Here is a 22928-nt window from a genome sequence, read left to right on the forward strand (position 1 = left end):
CTCCATCAGTCTTATATAAGTGCATTTTTAGAATTTAAATTTCGTTCTTCCTACTATCTCTTTTTCCTAAAGTGCAATAATTCATTTATATGGGTATATTTGTAATTTCTCACTAGCACTGATTTCTTCATCAAAGCTCTAGAGTGCACTTATTTTGGGTGGAGGGAGTATACTTATTTGAAGATATAAATATTGATACTATTTTCAGATCATTAGTCAAACTTAAAAGAAGTTTGATTTCTCGATAAGCGAGAGGTGCAACAGAACACTACCCTGGATATATATATACTCCCTTCGTCCCAAAATAGATGTCATTATCGCTTTCTGAGAAGTTAATCTTTTTTTTAACTTTGACCAGTTATATATTAAAAAATATTAATATTTACAATACATAATTAGTATCACTAGATCGATCATTGAATATACTTTTATAATAAATTTATTTTAAGATATAAATATTACACGTATTTTCTAAGACAAAGTTGAGTAAGGTTGACCATCACGTATCCCATAACGACATCTATTTTGGACGGAGGGAGTATATAAAGAAACTTATATCTCCGAGAACTTTGTTTTTTATGAAGACAACAATATAATAAAATAGAATAGAAAATTTTTGTGTGCTAGTGATTTTGAATTTCTTGTTAGTTAAAAATGAAGAGAACAAAATGTGAATTTTAGAGTGCGCACAATAGAGAAACTATAAATATAAAAGAATGATTTTTATTTAAACGGGTCTCTAAATGATAATTATAGAGTAAAATTTTGTTTGGCAGGGCTTCTTTACCGGCTCATGAAACCATTGGGAGTCATTTTGTGCCAGATGAGATAAAACTAAACAACTTCACCCAATAAACTCCTTAAATCATGTTCACAAAGAATATGTGAAAAAATATGGGTTCTGTGAGAACATGATTTAAAATGCTCTATATACATATAAAATTATTTTACAAACATTTTAACAAAATGACTCATCAATAAAAGAGTTGTTCGTGAAGGTAAAGACAGAAAAAATGACTTCTTCATTGGTGAGAAGTGGTGTCGTATCAAATAGTCTCCGTTTAAGTAAGACTTTCGAAGATGCTCCCATATGCCTTACCGCTGCACTAGTAGTGCTATTTCATCTTTTTTCTTAGTAGTTTTTATATGACTTTTTGATGGCATATTATTCTATTTCTCTTCCTATTTTACCACCTGGATTTTAGAGGAGCTCTCTATTTACATGATGAAGAAATTAACCTGGAGAGTGTTCGAAGCAGTTATCCACGTTCCCGGCCACTATATATAAATTTAAAAATAAATATAGTAAATATAATTATTCTAAAAATATTACATTTTCTATTATCCAATACAGTACTTTTTTTTGAGCAATTCTATTACCCAATACTTATGAACTTAGGAATAACATTAAAAACTGAAATCGTGTGGTTCCAATGTTCCATGGGACCAACTCTGGCCCAGAGCCCAGTATAGTTCATATTAGTTTTTTTTTTGGGTCCGTCGACGAAAGAAATGCTCGAGTAGTTTCATTTTGGCGCGTCGAGCGGTCCAACTTGCGCGCGCTCGCTCGGGGGGAGAGAGAGAGAGAGGAGAGAGAGAGAGAGAGAGAGAGTTCACCCTTCTGGCCCTCCGCCCACCCCCGCTGCGGCCGTCGTGCTCGGCGGCGAGAAGGCGAAGGATGGCAGCGGCGGAGGACGCGGAGGGCGACCGCGTGATCGAGATCGTGTCAGCGGGGGCGCTCTACCACCGCGGCGGCGACTGGGAGCGCAAATACTGGAGCTGCTCGAGGGTAAAACCGCCAAACTAGGGCATAGGGTCTCGCCTTCTCCTTCAAATCCCTTTGCCTCGCCCGACTTGCTGCTCGTTCGCCTCTCTCTCGCGGGCGCCAGTGCTGGGGATTAATATTTATTGGGCGTTCATTTGGGGAATCTAGGCTAATGCGCTGCAGCTTAGTTTGGGGATTCGAGCAGGAGCCAAGAACTAGGATGCCCATTCGCAATTTTGAAACTAAATCGTAGCTCTGCACTAATTCCAGCTATATGCTCACGCTTTACTTTCATAGAATAGAATTTAGTACAGATAGTTTGGTACATACTGCATAGTGCATAGTAAATAGTAATGTCATTTTTATTTTGGTAGTTTATCAATGCTTAGCTAATTCGGGATGTGTAATTTATTTTAAGGGCAAGGACCGGTACCCTTACCCGGTGGGTTACCATGCTGTCCGCCATTTCACCGGAATATCCTATGCCATGGAAATCCAACAGGGGCCCAAGGGTCCAATATTCCTGGTGAGGAATCTTCCACACCAACTCGGCTCGGATGTTTATAGAAATAGATGATGTGCTGATAAGCTCAATCTGCAGGTTACATCCACTGAAGGAGACTCAGCGACAGGGCAGACCCCTGATATCGCTTGGAAGAACTTCCAGAAAAAGACTGGGGCTAAAGTGAAGAACTGGCAGAGGAGAAAGAGCTTCCCTCAAAAGATTGATGGTGCTGAGGTATGTTTCACACCTCTAGCTGCTTCACAACTTCACATTCCATCAAAATAGTCGAAGTCAAGGTTCTTTGTTTTGTACACACTGCCAAGATGGCATACTGTGGTTGGTAATTAAACTAGTTAAGGTTCTAGTTACTGAACATTTTACGTCGCATCAAAATGGAGGCGCTATGTTATTCTTCTATTTTTGGGGTGACTTATAAAACTTAAATAAAAGGGGACTAATCTACTAATGGTTCATCTTAATCCTGGTTGCTGTGGTTGCAAGTCTAACCCTGACTCCTCCACAGCAGTTAAGTATGTATCCCCAAGCGTAAGAGCAGTTGCTTTTTGCTCACCGAAGGAAAGGGATGGGCATGCACACATAATGATCGAAACTTTCATTCAGGCAATTGAGAACAAAAACTCAAGAGCCCTGGCACATATACTAATTGTACCACAGGAATCCAAATATTTTATTCCAGTAGAAATGGAAATGTGATCAATAAGAAGCAGTGCTTGACTATTTTCTTGAATAGAGTTGAACAGGGGTAACTGCACTCTGTTAACATTGTGTAATATAATCAAATTATAATCGTGTTTAGTTTTGCTTTTGTCCTACTCCTATGCAGCTTTTTGGGTTCAAAAATGCATCTATTCAGAGATTGCTTCGTGAGCTTATAGTAGATTCAACTGGAGCAGTTGAACTTAACCTGCCTTGTGAAGTCACTTCTGAGGCTGGTGCACATTTAGTTCGTAAAGATGCATCTGATGTTTCCGAGGCTGAAGATCTATCTGTTTGCTTAGGCATGGAAAGTGGAACTCCTAGAAGAAGTATAGAGCGCAGCCAGGTGGAAAATACCTTGATAGTCCACTGCCCGGACATGTTAACTTCAGTTGATAAGTGCAATGTATCCACACATAAAAATACAAGTGAAGTAAGCTGAGCTCCTCTTTCTTTAAACTCCCTCTTCCCCTTGAAGTGTAGTCGGTGTTTAATCATGGATATGTCACACAATGGTCTTGTCAGTCAACTAGAAATAAGTTACATCATGGCTTATCTGGCCTGTTCGTAATTATCATCTGATTTTTGAATCTTGTGTGCTCTAGTGGACTTCCTTTCACTTGTTTAATGCTAAAAATTTCATGTGAAATAACGTGGGTACTTTGTAGCTTCAGTAATCAGGGATTGTGCTATAAAATTCCATAGGATTTTTAAAATAATGCATAATATTGCTTTGCTTTATTTTCTTCATTAGTTACATAGTCTTGTTTAGGTGACTTCACCTCTGGCATTGTTTGATGAAAGTTGTCGGCTTGTCGCCTCAAAGCTTAAGATTGTCTACAAACGTGGGCAATATACTTCACCACCTTTTGGCGAGAACACACTCCTTTTTATTGCCTGCATATTTACTATGGTTGTGTACAAATTTTTCTTATTATCATTGTTAAAAAAATATTAATCTGTACCACAGTCAGGATGTTAAACAAATTAGTGCAAGTTCTTAAAGTTCAGTTGTGAGCTGGTTAATCATCCTCATGCATGTAACTCTTTGGATTGTAGTGCCACACTGTTAATTCTGTGTTGGGCCATTATTTGATAATGAATTAATGATTTCTGTTTTTAAATGTTCAAGGGAGATACTGTAGGTAGAGCACTTTTGCAAGATGTCTCTGATTCAAGATGCTCCCTTCCATTGCTGGAAGAAATCCCTAATAATGCACAATCCACTTCTCTTGATGATAATTTGGGAGAGCCTTCCCTAGTTTCATCTCAACAAGTTGGTTTATCTTCTGGTTCTTATTCGAGCCCTGAAAAGTCTAATATAGAATTGGCTGAGAAGGAAGTAGCAAAGTCTATGATGTCTATTTTGCTTCCCCAAGCCATTCCCCTTCTCATGAAAACTTACAAAAGGAAGAAATCCAAGCATAAAAGTAAAGAAACCTCTACTGTTTCGGCGAAAACAGGTTCAGCTTACAATCCATCTGTTAGTTGCTGCCAAGGTAACTAATTTTAGTTTTCTTGTCGAAATATATCTTTGTTTGAGGACTTGTTATTGTGGAAATATATCTTTCATGGAAAATTTGATTAATCAGAATAGTTATAATGGTATTTCTTTTTCTTTTGATAAGGGTAACTTTCTATAGCCAAGCAAGAAGGCTACAGAAAAGATAGTTTGGACTGTTGCAACTTCTGACTGATGATCCTTTCCTTCTGTAAGTTCGCTACGGTTCTGAATAATTTCTTCTTTTGAACAGGTGTAACTGTACCGACAATTATGGAAGAAGGTATAAATGAAAATAGTCCTGGAATGTGTGACCATGGGGGATCTCATCATGACATGGTTAAAAATGGCTTCGCCAATGATGACTGCAGAAATGATGACTCAGTGGTTAAATTAGATGAGATGAATGATTACGTTGCAGATAGTTTTGAGGATGATGCACACATTTTGGGTGACCATATGAAGAAATCAATGGGTAATCATCACCATTATCGTGAGGATGTGTGCTCTAGAGAACCTAATGGGAAGTCAAAGTTGCTAAATGGCAAGAGTGAAGCTTTTGAGTACCAGGCGAGTGTACATAAGGGCAAAAATGCACCTGATGTGGTATACAATCATGAAAATGGACAATATATTTTGTCTGATTCACTCGTTGCTTGTCTAGAGGATGAGTTCGGTGGGGAAGATAGTTCCCACCCTGCAAACTACAACCAATTTATTGGCGATGTTAAACAATTTGAGCAGAAATCTGAGGAGCTTACAAATTTTATAAAAAATGACTCATCAGTTTCGGTGGATGTTTCATACCACAAGAACACTGGTAATGGATCAATTGATGCTAGACATGGTTCAGCAGTTTCGAGGAATGAAGAGTGTTTAGCAAACATCTTGCCTTCTCCAGTTCATTCTAATGCACATAATGATGCTCTAAAGTGGGGTAAGCATGATGTGAGTTCAACTTTGATTTCGCCACCTGCGTGTGAGGCAAAAGCATCTTTGTTGGTCATGCAAGATGAACAACATCATACTGAAGTGGCAGCAATTGATCAGAAGGAAAATAAGTTCCATAGTGTAAGCTATAAATGTACAAAATCTGATGATAATACTAGTTTTCATTCTGAGAATGTTGAATTTGTTGACAAACATGTTGCTTTTGAGTCATCAGACAAATTCATCCATTCTAGTGATGGGTCACAAAGATTAAGGACCACTAAAGGTTGGCCTGTTGGTGACAGAATTAAAGGAGATCAAGGAAATTCGCTTGGCAAAGTGGAAGAATGTCAAATTGGATGTCAAAAAGGTAATAAGAACACAATGCTATGTGTTTGCGGGGAAGGCAATGTTTGTGAAAATGATGTTTTTCATCACCAACCAGATAATTCCCTTTCTATGACTAATTGTACAAATGGTTTAGTATCTGAATACACAAGAACACAAGCAAGAAGGTCAGATCATCACCTAGAGCTGGTGGGATGCTACCTGCACCCACTGCCTGTCTTGTCTGTCATGTTAAATGCTAAAGATCATAGCAGCTTCTATATTTATGTATTGTGTGGCCTTTTGGAGAGCTGCCATAGATCCCTTTATGTTTACACTATGACTCCTAAAGACCAGAAAGATGCGCCACCATGTTTTGTTGGTTACACTCCCCTTCTACTGCCCACCTTGGACCATTCTTCAACAGGAAATGTAAGAGTTTTCAGTGAGCACAGTTTTTTCCCCTCTGGTGATGCAACATCACACTAAATTCCTTGCACTTCTGTTCTTTTCAGTTTCCGTTTGGAAGATCCGGTTTGCATTTTACACCTGATGGCCAGTTTCTGGTCCTCCTGAGCAGCATCAGAATACCTTCTTGCAGGTTGTAACCTTAATCCCTTAGTAACGCAGGAAAATGTTTTATATACTTCCTCCGTCCACAGGACACACTTCTCACTTCTTGAGAAGTCAAATGATTTGAAGTTTGACTAAATTTATATAAAAAGTACAAACATTTATTATATAAGATAAGTGCTATTAATTTAATTATGAAATATATTTTCGTAGTAAACCTAGCAGAAGACATAAATGTTAATACTTTTCATTATAAACTTGGTCAAAGTTAATCTAGTTTTACTTGCACAAATCCCGTAGTTGCATCCTTTTGTGGACGGAGGGAGTATACCTTATGCTGGTGCTGATTAAATATTCTTATTGACAGGATGCAAAACATTGATTGCTTGTGCTCGGTGTGCAACTTGGGCCAATGCGAAGATAATTCTTTAAAAATTGTATCTGTTAACTTTGGTTATGTTTCACTTGTAACCAGTTTGATGCCTTATGGGACAGTGTCATGCATTCTGATATTTGAACCAAATTACATTGTAGCTACTGAAGACAGCAGAAACTTGCATATCTGGGAAATGGTCGATGAGTGGAGGTACATATTTTCTGTAGTATCAGCATTATGTGCCCTTTTCCATCTCATGTTTGAATACCTCTTTTGAAATTAAGGATTTAATGCAAAGTACAATATTATTCTAGTAATCATCTACTTTTCATGTTAAAAGGTTGGATTGAATGGTTGCGCTCTATTGGGAATATTATAGCAATCTATTTATATGTTTAAAATGAAGAAAGTTGGAACACATTCGCTGTGCAATAGAAATCAGAACCTTACATTAGCCAAGACTTTAGACACACCACTCACTTGATGCACTCAAATTTGTCAATAAATCATGTCTTACGAAAAAATATTGGTATTTAATAAAAAAAAAGAGTTTCTAATGATCTGTTGGATTCAAGGTCTTAAATTGTGGGTTATAACATTTAGAGGAGCCTCCTTCGGAAGCTATAAAAAGCTATAGTGGGATATATTGAAAGTTATTTCATTTAGCAGTTCTGTAAAAAAACATGAATGCTCTTAATTAATTACGTAGGAAAGCATGTCATTAAGAATATGTTGTGAATAAAATACTCAAATACATATGTATAAGGATTTGGGGAACATATTTTTATGTCGATTACTTAACATTCATTAAAACAATCAACATACAGTTATAATTATAATTTGAAAATCAAACAAGCCAAAAATTATTCAACAGTTCATTATTGATCAAAGATCACAACGAAGATGTATAGATTATAGTCATCAAGATCAATGAATGGCCTTAATTAATATTAGCGGTGCTAAACATATTTCGTGGCTAAGCCAAATATCGGTGTTTAATGGAGCTATAATGTTATTAAAACCAATAGCATAATAATTAGCAATATGTTAGCAGTAACGGAGCTATAACGGACTATTTAGAACCCTGGTTGGGTTTCTTGTTGATAATATACTATTTAAATCACTGCATTGGTTTCTATGCAATTATCTATTTACTTCTTGGGAAATATACATTATGTGATATAATCTATATGGTAACAACAACAAAATTGAAAAATATTTGATAGTTGAGGAGCCATTTTTTATGTCTATTTCTTGAGTTAAGTAGATCAATTTTTATGAACTTGTTAGAACTTTTAAGTTTCAAAATTCAAATAAAAGTCGTATCTAATAAAATACACTGAACTTCAATGATTCAATCCCTTAGAAAACTTCCTATCTATAGTCACATAATATTCCAGTTTTCCTTTCTTCTATTTGTTAACAAATGGAACTCTTTCTGTGTACTTATTGTCCTTTTCAAACTACTTACCACCCAGAGCTATAAAGAGAACTTTTGGTGCCTCCAATGTGGTACACCAACCAAAATAGAGTGCAAATTGAAGAAGTCTGGGAAAAACAGTTCTGCTCTGAATACCTATTTGGTTGTCTGTGAATGTCCTAGTCTTTCTAATGAACACATGCTAAGCGCATTGTTTAATGTTTTTCAAGTGTCTCAGTATTTCTGTGATGCATTAATCATGCACCATGTGTCCATGTCCATGGATGTACTTCCTTTTGCTTAGGCATTACCATCATGATTTTGAACAATATTTACTGCAGGAGTTCCCCTTAAACCTGATTTAGATATCCATACTAACTCTTGATGGGTGTAATCTATTCCCTTTTTGTGTGTTCACAGTGAGATATCTGAGCAGTATGTGATTCCTAGTTTGGGTAACATGGGTCCTGTACTGGAGCTTAGAAGGATGCCAAAAAGCACATCTCTCATTATTGGCCATGATGGCGAAGGCGGCTTTTGTTTGTGGTACGCTCTAGCATCTCAGTTTCTCACTTGTGTATTGTGCAGTGCCAAAGGGAATTATTGCAGTCACTGTTGATGTGGTAGTTTCCTTTGTTAGGGATTTGTTCAGTGCATACCGAATGCTTCATGCCAGTTATATCCAAATGCTTGTCATATAAATTACAATTTGGAGGGGGAGAGAATACAAGAAATGACTCATGCAAGATGATCAGTTGGTCTAGGCACTCCGACGGCACCTCCTAGGTCCTGAGTTCGAATCCCAGTGGGAGCGAATTTCAGGCTGGATTAAAAAAAAAATCTCCTTGCCCGTCCTCATACCAAAGCACTGGAGGGGCCCCGGTCCAATTCTCACTTGGGTGATGGAAAGGCCACCGTGTATGGATGGAGGTGGGGGTTCGGGGGTTTTCTCGCTGGGTGAGAAGGCACTTTCTTCTTAATTTGAAAGCTGCGGCGGCAGTCTTAACCGCCTCGGCCGAGTTTTTTTAAGATGTCTTCCCATGTCAATTTGCCATAGAATTTTCTAGAATTAGTGTTGCAGCACACAGAAGAGTCCTATCTTAAGTTTGTTCAGGCCCAATATTGGAAGGTTCATAGATTAATCCAAATATGATGTCCTCTGTTTAAGTCCAAGATGAGGTGCATTGAGGTGTTGTCATTAATACGCATGAGTGGGGTCAAGCACTCTGTCTACCATCATAAAGAGCTTCAGTTACAATGGTCTGGGACATCTCTCCATCATTCCCACCCATCCGATCAATACAAAAAATGGAAATGTCTTTTTTCTGTTCTGTTTCTTAAATGTATGGATTTGCTTGCATTGTATTTCAATTTCTTTTTGGCAGTGCTTGGTAAAGAAATGCGAAAGTGGAGTAGAAGAGATTTTGCTGCATTCATGTGGCACGGAAGCTAGTTTGGAGTAGAAGAAATTAGGGGTATTCTTCTTTGTTTTTGTCACTGTTCACATATTATTTACAGAAACTGGATGAGCAAGAAAATGGTGACACTAAAAGGTACTCCCTCCATGGAGGGAGTAATTCATAACAGCGATTTTTACTTGAATTGTGCCTTTTTTTTTGCTCTGAGATTCTAAAAGGCTAAAATATTCATAGCTCGGTCCCATATATGTTATTATGTGAACAGTTTTGAGACCAATTATATTATGTCTGAAATTCTGAGTCAATACACAACTTAGTTGATGAAATGAGAGAATAAAGTATATGCTTCAGAAACATATGATATGTTCATAAATGGGAGGAACTAGCAACATGTTAAGGAATAGAAGAACATACTTATTATGTGTGTGGTTTCAGCAGCGATGCAAGAACTAGCTAGACGATTACTATAACGTGCATCTAGACCTAGTTAGTTGAAATGTCATCTCTTAAATTCCTTAGCTGTTAGCTGCAGCTATATACCATAATTTCTTAATCAATGTTAGCTGTGTATTTTTAGGGATTCATTGTTGAACGAAAAAAATGTTAGTGGCCAAGTTGTCCATGTATCATGTATACAGAGATAAAGATGTGATGTATTTTGTATGTAGAGGGAAAAAATTGGGTGGGCGATGGGTCCATGGAACCACTGATGGGCCCCTAACCCCCTACGCTAGATCGACGACACGTTGCGAGAAAAAAAAATCAACGTCTATGGAACGCTTGTGAGGATCCGGGACATGTGTGGGGGTCGGTTGCAGACATGCGTGGCGAGGAGCCATGCTCCTGTGAGGCACGTCGGTTTTGTTTCCTTGTCACACGTCGTCAATCCAGGTAGGGGCGCATGGGTGGTTCCATGGACCTATCGTGCACCCAATTTTTTTTCCCCATATAGAGAATAGAGATGAGATGCAAATGGGCCTGCAGGCTGGAGCCTATTGGTTGTAGTGAATTAGTAGCACCCAGCAGGCCTGGGTTTGACTCCCCATGTGCTAGGTTTAAAAAAATCCCCCTCCCCACTATGAGAAATATGTGGTCTATTGACTGTTACAGCAAAAAACGCGGTTGCAGGCGCCTCCTGGCAGTCAGTGGCACGTCCTGGCAGTTGGGGTTTGGGGGGTTTTCTTGTGGATGACTAGTTTTTATCTTAGTGCAACACCCAACGGGGGAGGTCTTTTCCCAAAGACAGTTTTTATGTATTTGTTATGTACTCAATCCGCAAAGGAATGCAATTATGGGATGTGTGCTAGTCAAATTGACTCAAGTTTGACCAAGTAAATAATGCTAGAGAATGATATTCCTTGATTAGGCTAACCCTAGGTGGGTAGCAATATAGTATAGCATACACGGGCCTCATGGGCGAAGAGTGTAAAGGGGCCCCGTGTTGTCACATCGGAGCAGAGGATGCCGGGAAGCCAAATCCTTCACAGTAATACCAGAAGAGTCAAACTCCACAGAAGAGTCAAACTCCACAGAACAGGAATTGTCAGCTGTAAAACGACGAATTGAAAGAAGGTTGTGAACCATAGAAGGTGCAACAAGAACTCCACAGAACAGGAATTGTCAGCTGTAAAACGACGAATTGAAAGAAAGTTGTGAACCATAGAAGGTGCAACGAGAACATCAGGAAGACGAAAAGAGCCATGAGGACCGGCGGCACCCACAGATGTGACAGGAAGACACGACCCATTGGCGACCATAATGGACGAAGGAAGAGAGGAAGACGGAGGGTGAACAGAAGAAAGTATACGGGGTTAGGAATGGTGTGGTAAGTAGCCCCAGAGTCGCGACTCACTCCGGCCCAACAGATGGCGTCAGGGCCATGGTGCTGAAGGAGTTGGCCAAGGCCGCCTGGTCCCAACCGGCAGGCCCGGGCCACGTGGACATGGAGTACGCGCTGGGAGGTGCCGCCCACGGGGTCGCTGAGGGGAACCCCGGGGGAGCACCAGCGAGCATGGCCGCTGACGGGCGAGGCTCACCTCCGGGAGCCTGGAACGGCCACATGGAGATACGCCTTGACCATGGGTTGTGGAAGGATGGCCAGGGTGCACCCTGTGGAGGTGCCAGTGCCGTGTTGCCCCCACGGCTTGCACCACGTCCCCCGCCACGGCGACAGCGGCCGCCACGGCCCCCCACCCCGGCTAGGCTCGAGAGGAGGACCAAGAAGAGACGATGACGACGGAGTGGACGGACGCGGTGGGGGAGTAGCGGCGAGAGCGGTCGAGGACCTTGGCGCGGAGGCCGACGGGACCTGAACTCCCTGCTGGAGCTCCTCCATGATGAGGTCATCACGGACCTGCAGGAAGGTGGGGAAGGGCCGCTGACGGGTGATCCACGTTCGGAGGTGAGCGTAGCGATCGCTGAGCCCGCGGAGGACGTTGAGGACCAGAATACGGTCCTCCACGGGCCAACCAAAGTCGCTGAAAGAGTCTGCCATGCCCTTCATCTAGCGGCAGAACTTGCTGATGGAGAGATCGCCCTGGACGAACGTCCGGAAGCTCGCATCGAGACGCAGAGCCCGGGCCTCGGCTTTGCCCAGCTGGCCCTTGAGCGCCAGCCAGGCCCCACGAGCGTTCGAAGTGTTGCGGACGAGGTCGTGGAGGTCCAGGGAGATCGTCCCCATGATCCAGGAGAGGACGATGCTGTCGAGGCGCAGCCACGAGGCGGTCTGTACCGTGCCCACAGCGTCGAGGAGGACGTGGTCGTCGATGGTGTAGCGGCGGAGGGTGATGAGGACCAGGTCCTGCCACCGGGCGTAGGAAGGTGACTTCGGCTCGAGGACGACCGGGACCAGGAGCTGGATGTTCAGCCTGGTAGTGAAGCTGGGTCAGGAGCGGGTTGGCCGGGTCGTGCCAGAGGACCGCGGTGTGGGACACGCGGGGACCGGCCGATCCAGAGGACGTGGCCCCAACGTTGGTCGAGGCAGGGAGGCCGAGGAGCTGTTCTACGTCGGCGATTTGGCGGGCCAAGGCATCAGCCGCATCACGCTCGCGCTCCCAGGCGATGGCAGCCTCACGCACGCGGGCCATGCCCTCTGCAGCAGCGGCTCGGGCTGCGACAAGGGCGGCAGCGAGGGCGGAGGTGGGACCCGTGGCGTGAGGCGGAGATGGGGCGGGGAGACAAGGGTCACAAGAGAGCGTCGTTGGCGACGCCCGGCATCCCCAGCCCGGCGGCCATGGCGGCAGTGGCCCCGGTAGCCATGGCTGCGGGCCCTACGGCCGCGGCTAGGGCATCGACGCCGTTTAGGGCGCCCGCGGTGTCCTCTGCCGCCGCAGGCTGGGTACCAGGGTCGGTGGCCGCTCCCACGGCCATAGTAGCGACGGCGGGTGCCCCCTGCGGTCCTGGCGGCCCGCCCTCTGTGGGCGCAGGGCAGGCATGGGCAACCCCGGCGGGCGCCCCCTGCAGGCGCAGCCCAGGCGCGGGCGGCCCCTGCGTGCGTGCACCAGGCGCCGACGGACGCCCGGCATCCCCAGCGGCCAAGGCGGCAGCGGCTACAGTGATTTGCGCCCAATTTGGAGAGGGAGAGAGAGGGGGAAAGTGGTGGAAATAGGAGGGGGGAGGTGGGGGAGGAGGAGGCGGCCGGCCATGGTGGTCCGGCGGTGGCGCGCCGGCCAGGCAGAGGCTGGCGGCGGCTGGGCAGGGAGGAGAAAATGCCCTAGTCTTCTGATACCATGCTAGAGAATGATATTCCTTGATTAGGCTAACCCTAGGATGGTAGCAATATAGTATAGCATACATGGGCCTCATGGCCAATACTCACTCCTATACTCCAACAAATAATATTAACATTTATATTTTCAAATAAATTATTATGAAAATATATTCTATAACTAATCGAATGGTACTTATTTTGTATCATAACTATTAGTATGTTTTTATATAAATTTAGTCAAAGTTCGAACTATTTGACTTCTCGAAAAGCGAGAATTGGATTCTTTTGTGGATGGAGTGAGTATTAAGGAATGAGAAAATTAGTCTCCAGTTGTTCCCTCCCAACCAGTCTCGGACACTTGATGGCAGTAGTGACATGCGGCTGCTCAAGGGTGAATACCCTACCTCCAGGCCTTGGGCCTGCACCCAGCCCATGATATATCAGATTGAAATTGAGAAAAAGGAGGAACATGGAAGATGTGCATTAGAACACGAATCTGGATGCAAGCTGCTGGATATCAGCCAGCTGTCAGGTGGCAGCTAGATCACAAGGGCAGGGATAGAAGGGGATTGGGATAATGGACCTAGTTCTTCTTGCTTCCTTTAATGATACATCTCCTTTACTTATATAGAGAAGGCTTAATTGACACCTAAGCACGATATCTTATCTTATCCCCAACCCTAACCCTAAATCCCTAATGGGCCTCATACTACTGACCCAGCACATAAGGCCTAGCTGACTGCTGATGACAATGTCAATGTGGTTGAAATTACGTTCGAGTACTCTCAAGCTCTCAGTACATTCTCGAAGTGAAATTAATATTCTGGTTTCTGTAAAGATCAATGCACTTTTTTTCCTCGAAAAAATGCAGGAGAGGTGCGCTTCATTATATTAAGAACACAATAGAAGAGGGGGGGGGGGGGGGGGGGTTAAGAACCCATACGACAGAACACACTCGCAGCAGCAGCAGCAGCTGCTAGACCAATGCACTTACAATTCATATTACATAGCGAAGCGCTTGTCTACTCTTCTTGCTTTGTGTTAAGTATTAACAAGCTTGAAAGATGGTGTGCAAAAATGCTACAACGCTTCTTGACTATGCTATGAAGTGAATGATGCTAACAACATCACGCCATAACAATATAACCATGTGTTCATTTGTGCATGTTGACAAGTTGAAGTTAGAGTGGACCTGTACTCTGAGTTTCAATTTTTTAAACATGCTTCTTTTTGATAATCGGCTTCATATAAGAGACATGATCTGAAATTAAATAATTTTCTTAGGGACATCTCCATGCGCACACTATTGGCAACTTTTGCAGCTCCAGGAAACACAGTCTTCCAGATTCTGCCAGTTGGCTTCTGTAGTTTGCAGGAGGATATTATCCATGCTCCAGTTGATGACATAGATAAAAAGCTACAAGAGATCACAGTCAGTGACTTGTCCAGAAAAAATGACAGGGAGAACTTTATGATGCCACCAAGAGAAGATATAGCAGTTTGGGTACTGATTTCTTCTGCTTCTGTTGCTGAGTATCAACATGATCTTCGAGCCAAGGAAAACAATGCGCGGTGGAGGCTAGCTCTGCTAGCGAAGAAAAGAGTTTTCATGGGAAATGTTTTGGATACAAGGTACAGTCAATTCTCCATGTACTGTCATGCCATACATTGATTTTTCAGAAAAAAAACCATATGCTGAGAATTGCTATCATTTTTGTTAATGGGTTTGAATAGATGATACCCTAAAAATTTTAAGCAAATTTCACAAGTACACATATGTTGCCATAAGTATGAAGAAGTATAGACTTACAATTGCATCTCACAGAACTATATATTTATCTAAAGAGATTATCAACAATTCTAATTAAGCCACACTGAATTCTCGAAAGGTGGGTTTCAGTTTAAGTAGGTTTTCTCAACTTGCTAGCTTATTCCTCTGACAACTTTCATGATGTTCGGGCATAACATGGCCTGGCCAACTGATCAGCCACCATGATGGACAATCTGATTCCTCAAAATCTGTGTACTAGTTTTATGAGTGCTGACCAGGTGTGGTACTGTGTTGATGTGCTTCTGTAGCAAGCAACAATATTTCAGCAGTTGGCCTCTTTATCACTTATATTTAACGTTTAGCAGTGTGCCTACTTCACCCCTGATGTTTAGAAGTGTCTACTTCATCCCTTGACCTACAAAACCAGATATTCTACCCCCTTATCCATAAAAAATCATTTGATCTACCACTTAGATGATTTCATTGGGTGGTTTGGCCTTGCTCGGCCCATGTATCATTGGTCTCTTATATCAACACAATAATTTTTCATATGAAATCAAATGAAGACAAACTTTATATCAAAATTATAGAGCTTGATGTGATCTACAATTTTGCAGTTGACAATTATTTTATTAGAGATCATTTAGAAGGCCAATTAAAAAAAAAATGAAGACAATTATGTTAGAATATAAAGGGAATTGCCCATCTTTCCCATAAGCATAAGCTTTTGGGTCGTGAGGGAGAGTAATTGCCCATCTTCCCCATAAACTTATGTTTTTGGGTTTAATTGGTCGGTGCGTGCAACTCGATAAATTACATGATCTTAAATGAAAAAAATTGAACGGGAAAGTTTTTTAGATCTTGCTGAGCACTATAACTTTGGTGTAGAATGTTTCTCCATTTAATTTTTTAAAAAAACGAATTTCAAAATATGATAATTTAAAATAGACATTTGATTCTCCAAACTATCTCAAGTAAAAAATAAGTTGGCAACTACAAATTTATAGATCTCATTAAGGGCTAACATCTGAAATCATTTTCAAAACAAAAAAATGAATTTCAAAATCTAACTGAAACGAATATGTGAGCCTCTAAACTATCTCAAATAAACAACTTGTCATCTACAAATTTATTGATCACATTAAAGGCTACAAATTTGGTATGGACAATGTCAACATTTGAAGTCATTTGTAAAAAAAGAAAAGTTTGAATTTCAAAATCCAACACTTGAAACAATATTTGAGCCTCTGAACTAAAATAAAATGTTGTCAATTACAAATTTATGGATCACATTATGAGAGCTTTGGTATAGACAATATTAATATCTGAAGTAATTTGAAAAATTCAAAACAATAAAACAAATATTGGACTTCTAATGATCTCAAATAACATAGTCAACTACAAACAGTTTTGTAAGGGTTGGATCAAATTGTTTTTTTTTGAGATTACACAGTACAACGTAGACACTCAACACGCACGCACACTCACCCCTACGAACACACGTACGCAAACCCTACCCCTATGAGCACTTTCGAAGGACTGAAGCCGGCAAATCTTGAAGTTCACGAAGTCACCACAGGCGCCTCGCTGTCGACGGGCACGTCGCCTACCACTTAATGCATAGCACCGGAAAATCCTGGAATAAATCCAGAATAAAGTGCCGCACCCAGGATTTGAACCCTGGGTGGGAGCCCCCCAACCAATGGCCTTTGCCATTGCGCCGTGAACCCCTTGGCTGGATCAAATTGTTTTTGATAGGGTAGCATACCTGGTTTTGTAAGTCAGGGGGTTATATAGACATTTTCATCTTCTTAATTACTTAGATATTATGTTAGCTTCAGTTTTTTTAAGGGCCAGTTTGGCAGCGCTCTGCTCCGCTCCACTCTGCAAAGATTCGGTACAACGCAGCAAAGCGCTGCTGCACCCGCCTGCTCCACGTGTGAAGCATTCCGGTTTTGCACTGCAGGTGGGGAGTGGAAAAAGCTTGCGCCCCACGCTCCCCATGCTCTGCTACCTGCGACCCTTCTCCCTCCCATACCACCCTTCTCTACTGATTCATAGCCAGCCGAGGAGCATGATTCGCTGGTGGCCGACCCACATCTGTGTGAGGAGCTCGATTTGCCACGTCGGCCGAGGAGCATGATTCGCTGGTGGCCGACCCACATCTGTGTGAGGAGCTCGATTTGCCGCGTCGACCTTGAGGGAGGGAGGGAGGGAGCAAAAAGGACACGATCAGGACATGAGCAAGGATCCCTAGAGCCTAAATACCCTGGAGCAGCAACCTCAAGAGAGTTATGAAAATCAAAAACCAAAAGTAATTGCACGAGGTTCATTCACCTAATACAGCCTCAAATGTACTACTCAACATTCAGCCTCAAGGGAATTGGGGCACTAAATCTGTTGCAACGTACACCACTGCGGAGTGAGTATGAATGCGAGGTGGATGGCCGAGGTTTGAGTCTGCGGCGGCGAACTGGGGGTGCTGTGTTCGGCGCCGAGGTCAGGAACGAAAGCGAGGAAACAAGAGCAAGGAGCCGAGAGCGCAACAGCGCCTGGAGCGAGAGAGAGATTAATCTCAAATCTCTGGCCAACCTTTCATTAACAACTTGTTCCACACTTATACCATAATCCTAACAACTCAGTAGCTAACTTTGAGGGATGACAATTCAAAGAAACCACACTTCCTAATTGATCGGATTGAAATAACAGAAGAGCGAATGGTTGGCATCGCAGTTGGCGCGCTGACGCTGCAGACCGCGCTCTGCAGCTCCCAGGCCGGTCCACCTCTCAGCCACTGGCGCGCCTCTTGTAGACCTTGCCGGTCATAACAAAATCTTTCTTGCATGGGTTTCCAAGTGGTCATCCGGCCAGGGGAGCTGCCCTTGTGGGTCTCTTATCTAGGGAGTAGTCTGGGATCCCCACTGGGGTTGAGGTTTCCAAATGAGCCCCTAGAGTATCCCATCTACATCATGTATTTCCTCTCCAAAATCCAGTGCCCTCTTTCAATAGGACTATTCCACTCCAAGTCCTCACCATCTGACCACCTTGACAGATGTTTACAATCAAGAAACCAATCCATATCACCTTGACTGTCATCTCGCTGTCCATGCTGGCTATCCCTCGGACTATTTCATCTTCATATATAGACTGAAAGTGGAAACTGCCATGCTGGGGCTATCGTTAACATTGTAATATAGGATGCAATTCTTAAGAGTGAGTTACATTTAGATTTTATATGAGGAAAACTAATGTATGAAGTTATTGATTAGTTTGCTACCTTAACGCTCCTCATTGTTAAAGATATGCTTGAAATACTCAGGTTCTTAGTTGAATTTTTGGCAGTTTCTCAGATGTACATATATTTTTTTTTTCTTTTTCAGAGTTACTGCTTTAGATGCCTGCGGTAACTATGGATATGCTGGGACACATGCTGGTCTGCTGTATTTGTGGGAATTGTCTTCTGGGAGAAAAGTGACTTGTACACAGTGTTTCAACGGTAAGTGATACATCACCATGTCTTCATGTTTGATCGTCATGTTGTAATGTTGAAACATGTTCTATTCAGTGAGGGCCATTTTCGTTCTCATCTTGAATGAACAAATTAAATCATCTCAACATCATTGTTACATATATTCACTTAAACGCATAGAGTTCCACATTCATAATGAAACATGGTTGCTACACACTAAATTTTACTAGGAATTAGGTATAGATACCATGGCAAAGCTACTCCAAACTCTTTTCCACCTGTGCGCCTGACAATGTTAACCATGATTTCTTCCTATTATGATCTGTTTTCGACTGAATTATTTGTTTGTGGTACAAGTCAGTTCGTTCTAATCAAAGTCGTGCAACCAGGTGGACGAGTCTCCTGTGTTGCTGTTGATTCCAAATCAGGTGCAGTGGTAGTGACTGATGGTGGATGCCATGTATTACTTTACACACAGGACAAGGTACAAACTGATGCCGGAGCAGATGGGCACATATCTCTTTAGGATGAATAAAGTAACCATTGCAGCAAGCTAATTGAAGTTTTGCAATTGTGTATATATAGCTTACATTTTGTTGTGTGTATAAGGTTTTCTGGCACTATGCAACACAGCAAGGATAGTTTGCTCTACATCTGCTTGACCTGTTTAGTAAGATATTGTAGATGTCTATGTCAGCAAGTATGTATCCTTAGTTTCAAAAAGCATGTGGATAGGTGATAGATGCTGAAACACTAGACTAGGACCAGGAAACATGACTAAAAACTTGCCAGACAGATCTTTCGAAAAAAAAACTTGCCAGACTTTTAGGCAAGTGATGTGCAGGTGTTAAGGCTAAGCATATGCATTTCATGTGCATAGCATACATGTGCCCTTTTATGACATTTTGGAGACAGTTTTGTTCATAAGAGAATGATTCCCTAGGTGATTTAAAACATTTTTGAAAATGTCCTGACTTATAAAATATGAGACACTAGCCAAACTACCCCATAACCCTCTAATTAAAATGTGTTTAATTTAATTTTTAGAAAAGAAATATATGCAAATTGCTTGAGTTGGAGGTGTAGAGTGGAAAAGTTCCATATGCATGAAATGTTAATTTGTGCCTATGATTAGGGCTGCTTAACCTTTTATTTTGCATACACACTTAAAAATGTGACAACATGAAAGTTGCAGTATAAGACCTATTTTTGGACCTAGAACAATGCCAATATGAAATTTTTGATTGGAAGGGTGTTAAACTAACTCAAAGCGAAAATAACGAAGTGTCTAAATAGAAGTTGAAACCTACACTAGCTAGTTAAAATGCAAGAAAATCTTGTTGAGGTTTAAGCAAGTGTAGGCATTCAATTCGTACACCAAGCTAGGCAACTAAACATAGAAGTTAGGGTTTTTTAGTTTAGACTCAAAACGTGGTCTCTTCTAAACTTTGGGCCTCGATCTCACAAAACATTGACTAAATCACCCAACTTTCCCACCTTCCTAGCAAGACCCCAACCCATCCTTGACATAGCTTATGCCCCTCCCTAGCTGAGTTGCTAACATTTGGCAACCCCTCCCTTTGTTGTCTTCCCCTTGCGCTAGACTCCTTGAGTTTTGCTACAACCCATGAACATGCACTCGTAATCTAGGCGACCAGATGGGGGTGGGTGAATGGCTCTCTAAGAATTTGGCTCATGTCCCAAACAACTCCATATGCTCTCAAAACCCAAATAGAGATCACATAGGTCAACTGGTGACCAGATGACCTATAAAAGGCTGATTAGGCGACCAGATGGGGGTGGGTGAATGGCTCTCTAAGAATTTGGCTCATGTCCCAACAACTCCATATGCTCTCAAAACCCAAATAGAGATCACATAGGTCAACTGGTGACCAGATGACCTATAAAAGATCAGAGACACTAGCGAAGCCACCTGCAACATAAAAAATCAGCCTAGCCACTTTCAATAGTAAAATTGGTTTGACTAGTTTGGAGACCGGCCTCGAAACATCCCAGCTCAGGGCTTAATAAGATTAATAGGATACTCATATCAACAAGTTGCAATTTCTTTTTCGGAAGCCTATCTTCAAAGAATTCTAAAGTTAAGTGTGCTTGGCCTAGAGAAATTTAGGGATATGTGACTGACTGAGAAGTACTTCCAGGGTATATACGAGGGAGGACAACGTATGCAGAAAAGACTATGTTGGTCTGTGAGGGCTGACTATGTCCTAGAAAAGCTATGAGATATAGCGGACCTGGCCTTGGGGAGGCAGGACGTTACAGAATGGTATCAGAGCTAACTCTCGCGGTTTCACGAGCGCGTGTGTCGCAATTGTGCAGGCATGGTGTGCATGGCTGCTGTGGACCCGAAGTGGTCACACAGCATGGCACATGCGCTGACACTTGACACATGGACGTGGCCAAGAGGGGACGTTCCTGGCTTGGGGTTGACTGATGTGGACGTCAGTCTCTTAAGGGGGTGAGGATGTAACATCCCAGTCCAGGGCTTAATAGGATTAATAGGATACTCATACCAACAAGCTGCAACTTCTTTTCCGAAAGTCTATCTCTAAAGAACTTATAAGTTAAGCGTGCTTGGCCTAGAGAAATTTAGGGATGGGTGACCGACTAGGAAGTACTTCTCGGGTGCAGATGAGTGAGGACAAAGTGTGCAGAAAAGACTGGTGTTGGTCTGTGAGGGCTGACTATGTCCTAGAAAAGCTACCAGATTTAAGCGGGCCTGACCTCGAGGAGGTAGGACGTTACAGGCTTGGCCATTTTTCCTAGACTACACCCCAATCCAAGAGGGGAAAAAATCCAAATCTTGATGAATTGAGTCCAAGTGAAATCAAATTTGGCACAAACCTTCTCCATGATGAAAAGAAGATATATGCAAAGTTTCAACTTGTGAAGATCAAAGAAATGAAGCATATCTAAGACATGGCTCTCAAAAATAGGGGTTTCTTCATTTTCCTCCAAAGTTGATTTCTAGATGCTCACGGGGAATTTGTTCAAACCAGTTGGTGAGTATGTTCCCAAAGGGTCATAGCACTAGAAGATCAACATGAAGTATCCCCAAAACCACATATCAAAGTAATCCAAAGGAGACAGATTGAACTCGAGATTCTAGAGAACAAATTGATTGATCATGAGAACATCTTTACAGGGTAAATCTAGCCTCCACCCTTCATCCTCCCTCTAGAAATTGGAAAACCAGAGCAAGAGGTGCTCACCCTCTCTACTGCTAATCCTCACTTGACAATGAAAACTTGGCTAGCCTAAGGAAATGAACTTAGGTGGGAGAGATGGCTACCTTGGGTAGCCACTATCCCTACTTATAGGGCTATTAAACATTCCAAGGTTACCCCTTGGTATTTGCCTTGAACCACTTAGCCACGAGGGTAAAATGCTCCAAATTGGATTACGACTAGTTAGACGAGGTCCCATGACCGAGGTTCTAGGCAGGTCTCTGGATGAGGGCCCGAGATGAAGGTCTGGGGAGTGGACTCATTAGAGTTTGCAAACGAGCGGGAAGAGAGAGAGAGAGAGAGAGAGCTCCTTGACCTCATGCTCTTGGCATTATATATAGGCAATGACAATTTATAAGCGCTTCTTTTGTGGGGGATGGGTTTTACATGCCACTCCGAGGGCACTAGTTGGGCCTCTTCTAGGAGGACTTAGCCCATATGAGTATGGGCTCCCTCAAAAACGAGAATCCAACAGCCACGAGCCTTTCACGAAGACTATAGGGACCATGACACCTAAGAGGGGGGTGAATTAGACAACTTAAAACTCTACTTCTAACTATGGCCTCTTTTTCTAACCTTAACAAAACCTATGTAATTAAGTAAATTATCTGAATGTGCAACTACGGTTTTGCTAGGTGTGTTGCTATCTCTCCACAAAATAGTTATGCAACCTAGGTTGCAATCCTATTAACTAACCTATCAACTAAGCTAGGAAAGCTAAAGCACACAACCAAGGTAGCAATGTACATTGAAAAGCTAAAGTGAATTAGAGATGCAAACTCCCATCGACAGCTCTGGTATTTATACCGAGGTATCAAGAAGCAAGCAAGCTTCCCTTAGTCCTCATTAGAGCCCCTTGACAGGAAGCCCTCACAAAGGGCCAAGTTCCCGGTCGTGTAACCCCTTGGATAGCCTTGGGCCTTCCCATGCACAAGTGGGTCTCTGATGTGCCTCTTGGCAAGCCTATCCTAGACCACTCCCCACTATCTTCACTATCAAGCTTTCGGCCAAAACGCCATGGGCCTTGTTCCCTTCGGTACACGATGGCGGCCACACCACAATCATGGTTGATGTGGTCGCACAAGACTACAAGCCCCACTGAATACAACAATGGTGCACGCAAGCACCGAGTGGTAAGAGGTGTGCAAACCTCACTAAACATTAGGCCTAAACCTAGAGCAAGAGCATAAGCGGTAGTC

At 42.4% G+C, this 22928-nt stretch overlaps 1 protein-coding gene across 5 annotated transcripts; it reads left to right on the top strand.

Moving 5' to 3' along the window:
- On the top strand, positions 1545 to 19384 carry LOC8062589. Of its 5 annotated transcripts, XM_021454999.1 has the most exons (12): positions 1548 to 1789; positions 2184 to 2291; positions 2367 to 2504; positions 3115 to 3420; positions 4120 to 4486; positions 4742 to 6177; positions 6261 to 6346; positions 6686 to 6904; positions 8535 to 8660; positions 14526 to 14873; positions 18393 to 18508; positions 18871 to 19384. In XM_021454999.1, the coding sequence occupies exons 1-12, from the start codon at positions 1679 to 1681 to the stop codon at positions 19005 to 19007; spliced, it is 3498 nt and encodes a 1165-aa protein (XP_021310674.1). In that variant the 5' UTR covers positions 1548 to 1678; the 3' UTR covers positions 19008 to 19384. The 5 variants fall into 5 exon arrangements, 4 of the variants coding, with proteins under 4 accessions (XP_021310677.1, XP_021310676.1, XP_021310674.1 ...); XR_002450625.1 differs by lacking the exons at positions 18393 to 18508; positions 18871 to 19384 and adding an exon at positions 9500 to 9589 and having other exon boundaries at positions 1545 to 1789; positions 14526 to 14662; XM_021455002.1 differs by lacking the exons at positions 14526 to 14873; positions 18871 to 19384 and having other exon boundaries at positions 1545 to 1789.

This window comes from Sorghum bicolor, chromosome 2 (assembly GCF_000003195.3).
Source record: "Sorghum bicolor cultivar BTx623 chromosome 2, Sorghum_bicolor_NCBIv3, whole genome shotgun sequence".
Lineage (NCBI taxonomy): Eukaryota > Viridiplantae > Streptophyta > Magnoliopsida > Poales > Poaceae > Sorghum > Sorghum bicolor.